Here is a 6,919-nt window from a genome sequence, read left to right on the forward strand (position 1 = left end):
CAAACGGGAAGATCAAACGTTGGCCCAAGTTCCTCAAAAACGGTTTAAAAGAGATGATTGATCTAATAATGAGGATAGCAGTACTGACAGTCTGAACACACTCCGGTAGCAGATCGATCAGCTAGTAGCTCCCAATGCGCTAGCTTGGCGGATCGCCGGATCGTACACCACGACGACGACGACCCGATCACGCGACGACCGCGCGCGTCATCCGTCCAACACCTCCACGCGCACACGGCTCTACCCACGGAAAGCGACCGATCGAACCAGGACGAAAATCTCGAAATCTTCTTCCTCTCCACCGTACAATCCAAGATCAATTCCACCCTGACCGAAGCTTCGTGCGTCCTTCCTTGGCCCCGACGGAAGCGTCTTCGTGACGGTCCAATTGCAGTCCAGTCCTGCCCTGCCATGGCACCACCCGGTTCAGCTGGCTGCCTATAAATAACCTGGCTAGCCACACTCTCTTCCACCCACATCACACTACACTCCCGAACTAGTAACTACGATTTCTTCCTTACACACAGAGCTCCGCGACAAGAGGGATACGCCGCCGTTGAAGGATCAATTCTGATTCAACTCTAGGTCGGCCAGATGAAGGTGAGCGCTACTTCTTACACTCGACTGAACTGCGAATTCAGTTCTGATTTCCACGACCTTGATGCTTGAGCGTTGCTGATGTGGTTTTGTCTGTCTGATGGCTGCAGAAGGTTGTGCTCAAGCTGGACCTGCACGACGACAAGCACAAGCAGAAGGCGCTCAAGCTCGTCTCCGGTCTCCACGGTATGCTAGCTAGCTCCCCTGCTTCATCCTCTCGTCCTTTGCTCTGCTTCGCCGCTGCTCTGGGTTTCTAATCTGACCGCAACAACGCACGCGACCGCCTCAGGCATCGACCAGATCACCGTGGACATGAAGGACCAGAAGATGACGGTCATCGGCACCGTCGACCCCGTCGACGTCGTCGCCAAGCTGCGCAGCAAGCTCTTCCCCACCGCGCATATACTCTCCGTCGGCCCGGCAAAGGAGGAGAAGAAGGACTACAAGAAGGACGCCGCCGCCGGAGGGGACAAGAAGGACGATAAGAAGGATGGCGCCGGCGCCAACAAGACCCAGCAGGTCATGCCGGTGTACCCGCACCACTGGTACCCGCCGCCGCCGCAGCCGCGATACGTCGTCCACAGCGCCGAGGACGACCCCAACTCCTGCGTCATCTGCTGATCGACGCGAGCCGCTCAGCTGGTGGCTGCTGGCCTGCTAATGGTTGGTGGTTGCTCTACTCATCAGCCTACCTGCTGCGCTGATCGACGGCGTACGGTATAGGAGTATATAAATGTGAACTACGGGTTGCAGCGGTGATAGTCCGGTGCCTGTTGTTTTGCTTCGTTTTTTCATGGAAAAGAACCACAGTAAGAGCAATTATAGAAAAGAACCACAGTATGTAATGCGCATATAGAAAAGAACCACAGTAAGAACAATTATACATGTAGAGTTTTTGAGATTATAAGTTTCAGAAGAAACTGATTAGGATGACTTAGAAAGAACTTCCTCCGGTCTCTTCTAATTGACTCAGATTTAGTACAACTTTATACTAAATTTAAGTTAATTAAAAAAACGGAGGGAGTACATGTCTTGTGAATTGTGATGCAAAAACCTCATTGTGTAGACTAGTGCTCCATGCAGGCAATCCCGGTTTACAGTATTAAGCCTCCAGCCGTTCTCTCTGGTGAAATTAAATGTATGGGAGGTCACCGAAATTTCGGAAATTTGGAAACAATTTTGGAAAAATTCCAACCAGATTTTATTGAATTTGTACTATATTTTACTCAAATTCTATTTTGACTTTGCATTAGTTCGAGTAGTCTGAAATTTTAATGCAGAAATCCATAATTCTGGATTTTTTGTTCAAATTTTGAATTCTGTAATCAAGGCTGATTCGTAACTTCTGATCAGGTGCTGAAAAGGGAAACCAAAAATACACATTGGCTGATTTGGGACAAGATCATGAGAGCTATATTGAAAGGAGGTGTCGGATTTCGTGATCTTCATCTTACTACGTGACTGGCCGGCCTTTACATTTCTGTGCCACAAAAATATCAAGTGGCGTGATGGATGTCCCCGGCCACCTACAAGTCTGATTCGAGCTCGCCCAGCCTTAATCAGTGTATTTCCAAGCACCAAAGATAGAGGAGAACCAACCTGAGGTTGGATGGTTAGGAGGATGGTTGTACCCCCAGCCCACCAGAGTTCAAACCCCAGGTTTGACATCTGTCTCATAAAGGCGGAATATTCATTCAGTGGGAGGCGACGTTCCCGTCGACAGCGAGGCGCCTGTGGTGACTTCGTCAATTTCAAGATCCAATCCGCCGGCTCAGTCTTCCGGAGGTGCTCATAGGGGTAGGGTGTGCGTGTGTGCGTTCATAGGGGTGAGTGTATGCGCGTGTATGTGAGCACCTGTGTTTGTACTGTGTTTCTCAAAAAAAAAAAAAAAAAAGAGATAGAGACCAAAGCCAAGGCCCCGATAAAAGAGCCGACCCTGCCACCCTGGCGGAGAGAGCACTTGAGATCAAGAAGCACGTTGCCCGGCTCATCGGCGTGAGGGCAAAGAAGGCCGAGGCAGCAACCATCGCCGCAACCAAGAAACGAGCTGAGCTCCTCCTGGGCCATTCGGGCATGGGACAACACCCAACTCTCCACCTACCAAGTTGTCATGCAGGTCGTCATGATGATCAAGGGTGAGGCGCTTGCTGACGCTAGGGTACAGGCTGCTAACACCTCCTCAACAAGCTCGTTCATATTCACGGCCGCAAGTCACCATCGTTTCTTTCTCTGGCCGTCTCTGCTTGCTAGGGTGGCAATTTTGATGTATTACACAAATTGTTTTCCTCTAAATTACTTTTTTGCATAACGGGAAGCGGCGGGCGCCAGTTGAAACCCTACTGCTTACACATGGTTTTAAGGATACGGCAAAACACTTGTTTGTTAAGGAAGCTATTCGAGAACATAAATTGGACTTCATTGCCTTGTTGGAGACAGGGAGATCCAATTTCTCGATACCCTTTTTAAATCAGTTGGCGGCTGGCTTTAATTATAATTGGTTCTGTTTACCACCTCATGGACGATCTGGAGGTATACTAGTGGGTGTAAATTCAGATACGTTGCAGGTGCTAAATGTGAGCAATGGTGATTATTGTGTCAAGTTGCATTTTAAATGTAAGAACGATGGTTTTGAATGGATTTTTGTGCCTGTCTACGGGGCTGCCCAAGAGATGCATAAGTCAGATTTCCTGGCTGAATTGGTCCGAACATGTGAACATGAACCGCTTCCTATGTTGGTAGGAGGTGATTTCAACATCATTAGGAAAAGAGAGGAAAAAAATAATGATAATTTCAATGCCCACTGGCCTTTTGTTTTCAACGCTATCATTGAACATCTCAATTTGAGAGAGATTGATCTCTCGGGGAGACAATTCACGTGGGCTAATCGTAGGGAGACGCCTACATATGAGAAACTAGATAGAGTCCTTGCGAGTATTTCTTGGGAACAGAAATTTCCTTTGGTTACAGTTAGAGCTCTATCTAGAGCTGAATCAGATCATACCCCCATCCTTATTGACTCAGGTGTGAAGGCACATTTGGGAAATAAGGCTGATTTCTCTTTCGAGTTGTACTGGTTACGACAAGAAGGCTTTTATGAGATGATTGAGAAAGAGTGGAACTCGGTACTGACCGGAAACTCTCCTATGGATAGATGGCTAAATAAACTGCGTCATATTAGACGCTTTTTGAAAGGGTGGGCAAAAAATTTAAGTGGAAAATATAAAAAGGAAAAAGAGAGACTGCTCTCCATAATTGATGTTTTAGATTTGAAAGCTGAAAATCAACCACTGAATGCAGCTGAACGAGAAGCTCTTAACAAGGCGAATGAAAGTATTAGGAAATTAAGAAGAGATGAGGAAACAAAATGGGCCCAGAGAGCTAAAGTAAGGCATATACAAGAAGGGGGAAACAATACTAGATATTTTCACTTAATTGCTAATGGAAAGCATAGGAAGAAGAAAAAAATTCAATTAGAGCAGCAAGAAGGAACCATTGTTGGTCAAGACAATCTAAAAATCTATATTACCGAGTTCTACAAAAAATTGTTCGGACCTCCGGAGCCGACCAATGTATCTTTGATGGAGGACTCACTACAAGAAAACCCACCCTACAACAACACTTGATTTACAACCCTTTGGATATGCGTTGCAAAATTTTAGCTTAGATACATATATATGCGCTGCCCATGCATCCGTTCCTTAACACGTGATTAGTTGAAAAAGGTGGAAAAACGCGCGTGTTGAAAATTTTAGATCCCGCAGCGGGAGGTATTGGCGGCAACACAAAAAATAAGTTTTTGGCTTTGCCTACACGAAAATTCCTCTTATATATGCAGCTAGGCCCCTGACTGGAGGGAATTTCTACCTTATATCTATCTACTCCCATCCTCTACGAGGCCCTACAACTGCAATCCAGATCTTACTAGTCCGATCTACCAGACTCTTGCACGCCGCCTCCCACCGCCGTGACCCTCTCCTCCCCCGCACTTCATCCCCATCGTCCGCCCTCATCGTCGTCTCGAGAGGAATATGACGGTCCTCATCGTTGGCCATCTAAGCGGCGGATCGGCATGCCTGTCACTCCTTGGACACCGGATGTACTGAAGGGGTCGCTGCACCAGCACTCCAGCAGCCGTTAGATTCCACACCGGTGTAACCAGGCAATACAGGTAGGAAGATGCTCCTGATATTGGTGTTTCTCTAATCTGTACGGGCAGGATGACGCAGCAGGGCTAGGTGTGGTGGATCTATACTGCTTCTAACGGAGGTTTGATTAATAGTAGTGATGTTCGGTTTGAAACAACACTGGTGATTTTGGTTTACTTAAGCAATACACGATCTGTCCATCATGTTGTAACCTGTTTGATACTGGTTTTAGTCTGTGATCTGCTGGAGCAGGTGTGATTTTTTTTTCCATTCTGATCCCTAATCAATTGAATCAGTTCTTTGTCCTACAGCAAGAAGAATATTTGGGTATAATCCCCGCATGTGTACTGGACGAACTTAACATCACGCGTTGGAGATTTAGGTCTGGTAGTAACTATGGGAGACGTGGAATTATGTGATTGTTTGACTTGCATATTTTGTGCCTATGTGATGTGGTTCAAGTTGCCAATTCATTGCTACTTTTAGCTAATCTATTGTGTTGTATTACCCCTCTTAGGTTTCTTGTCCTCACGTATGGATAATTGAAGCCAGAAAGAACCGATTGTAATCTGAAGACATGCGGGAAGGACTAGAGGTTTTTACTATCACAGATCTATTCAATTGTACTCCATTAAATAAATTTAGTGCCTTATGTGTGCAGCTTGCAGGTTTCCTGGTCTACTATTATGATTGTGTGATCCATTCCTCACCCTGTAGGTAAGCATGCTTTCGTTGAATAAATAAACTTAGAAAAATGGTTATCTCCTGATTTTGGCATGTACAGACATTTTATGTTTATGATAGAAAATGATTTGCTAATTAATATTTTAAATAATATGCAGACCGTAAATGTTAAATGCTTCGTATATGCAGCTTTAATACTTTCAGTTCTTTTTAAGGAGGGATTGGATATATTTATTTCTTCAACCTTTACTTACATGGCTTCCTTGCTCACAGTAGATGACTGAAGCCGGTTGGAGCTAGGCAGGCCACCAGCAAGTGAAGCATTACTTGTGCTATATCCTAATGTGTACGACTCTTTTTATCTGTTGCACTTTTCTTTGTGTATATAGTCAACCAGTGCACTAAAAAGTTCCTTGTCTAAGCTTCTTGCCTATGCTCCTGTGATCTAGATGTACAGACTGCAGAACATATCCATGCGCAGCAAACAGTTGATATTTTGTTTGCAGATTGAGTACCTGCATCATTTTTTTAGAATCCAAGTAGTTTGTAAGTGACTGATTAGTATACTTCTGTTGCCAACAAATTCTGTCTGATTCTCCTAGATAGAGGTATTCTGTCCACCTTAAAGTTTATTGTGGAAATTAATGATACAAATATTGCAGCCAATGAAATATCGTTAATTGAACAACTCGACGTACAATTTATTATTGGAAACATTTCACTTGGGGCACATTTTAGTAGTTCAAATAGTTTTCCGGGTCGATGATTGGCTTATGTATCTAATAAGACATTATGGTTCTATGTTATATGCTTTTCCAATAAAGTTATTTTGGTTTTATTAATTTAAATTGTGAACACACATTTTATATAAGTAGGACTTAACCTACTTAATTTTCCGCTGCAGGAGGTAAATTTAAAAAGACTACTGTATGGTCAACATCTATATATCAAGAATCCAACGAGGAGGAGGCATGGAGAAGGCAAACGAATGATTTCACTTTATTTCTTAGGTTTTGTTTGATTAAAAAATGTGTCCTGGGGCATATGGATAGCTAGATGAATTAGCGTTCAATGTTCTTTTTCTATCAGGTTGATGTATGTAACTCAGATTGTGTTTTTGAATTTCACTGAATAAAGCTTTATGATTTATTTATAATTATCCTTGAGTTAAGATTGATGTGTTTGTTAAAATTGTAGCAAAGTAGTACGCTTGTAAAATCTGAAGTTCAAGTGTCATTTAGAAGAACGGGAACTGTCAAAACTGATTTGTCGTTATCGAATTATATTTGTAGACTATATAGCTGCGTGGCAATTCCAGTAGGGTAGCCAACAACGTATAAAATTGTTGCTAAGCTCTATTTCTATACGTTGCTACCTACCAACGCCCATGTTACCAACGGAGCTATATGCGTTGCATTGTACCCTTGCAACACCCAAAAACGCAACGCATCTTTATTCGTTGGTAGAGGCGCTAGCAACGCCTAAATAGACAT

The 6,919-nt window shown here is 44.0% G+C and overlaps 1 protein-coding gene and 1 long non-coding RNA gene across 5 annotated transcripts; both read left to right on the forward strand.

The window, feature by feature from the left end:
- Positions 1-440: 440 nt before the first annotated feature.
- Positions 441-3,104, forward strand: LOC127336676 (heavy metal-associated isoprenylated plant protein 39-like). 2 transcript variants are annotated; one of them, XM_051363522.2, is made up of 4 exons: positions 441-600; positions 708-783; positions 887-1,260; positions 1,951-3,104. In XM_051363522.2, exons 1-3 carry the CDS (start codon positions 595-597, stop codon positions 1,216-1,218), a joined length of 414 nt encoding a protein of 137 aa, XP_051219482.1. In that variant the 5' UTR covers positions 441-594; the 3' UTR covers positions 1,219-1,260; positions 1,951-3,104. The 2 variants fall into 2 exon arrangements, with proteins under 2 accessions (XP_051219482.1, XP_051219481.1); XM_051363521.2 differs by lacking the exon at positions 1,951-3,104 and having other exon boundaries at positions 887-1,504.
- Positions 3,105-4,488: 1,384 nt separating this feature from the next.
- Positions 4,489-6,582, forward strand: LOC127336678 (uncharacterized). 3 transcript variants are annotated; one of them, XR_007873440.2, is made up of 5 exons: positions 4,489-5,124; positions 5,260-5,337; positions 5,411-5,459; positions 5,703-5,772; positions 6,331-6,582. It is a non-coding gene; the product is annotated as an uncharacterized lncRNA (long non-coding RNA). The 3 variants fall into 3 exon arrangements; XR_007873439.2 differs by having other exon boundaries at positions 4,489-5,337; positions 5,700-5,772; XR_007873438.2 differs by having other exon boundaries at positions 4,489-5,337.
- The last annotated feature ends 337 nt before the right edge of the window (positions 6,583-6,919 follow it).

This window comes from Lolium perenne, chromosome 2 (genome assembly GCF_019359855.2).
Source record: "Lolium perenne isolate Kyuss_39 chromosome 2, Kyuss_2.0, whole genome shotgun sequence".
NCBI classification, from domain to species: domain Eukaryota; kingdom Viridiplantae; phylum Streptophyta; class Magnoliopsida; order Poales; family Poaceae; genus Lolium; species Lolium perenne.

What these genes read in the sequence shown, in the direction of transcription:
- LOC127336676 (XM_051363522.2), top strand. An exon ending in GCTCGTCTCCGGTCTCCACG is followed by an intron (nt 784 to 886) that starts GTATGCTAGCTA and finishes CGACCGCCTCAG; the next exon opens with GCATCGACCAGATCACCGTG.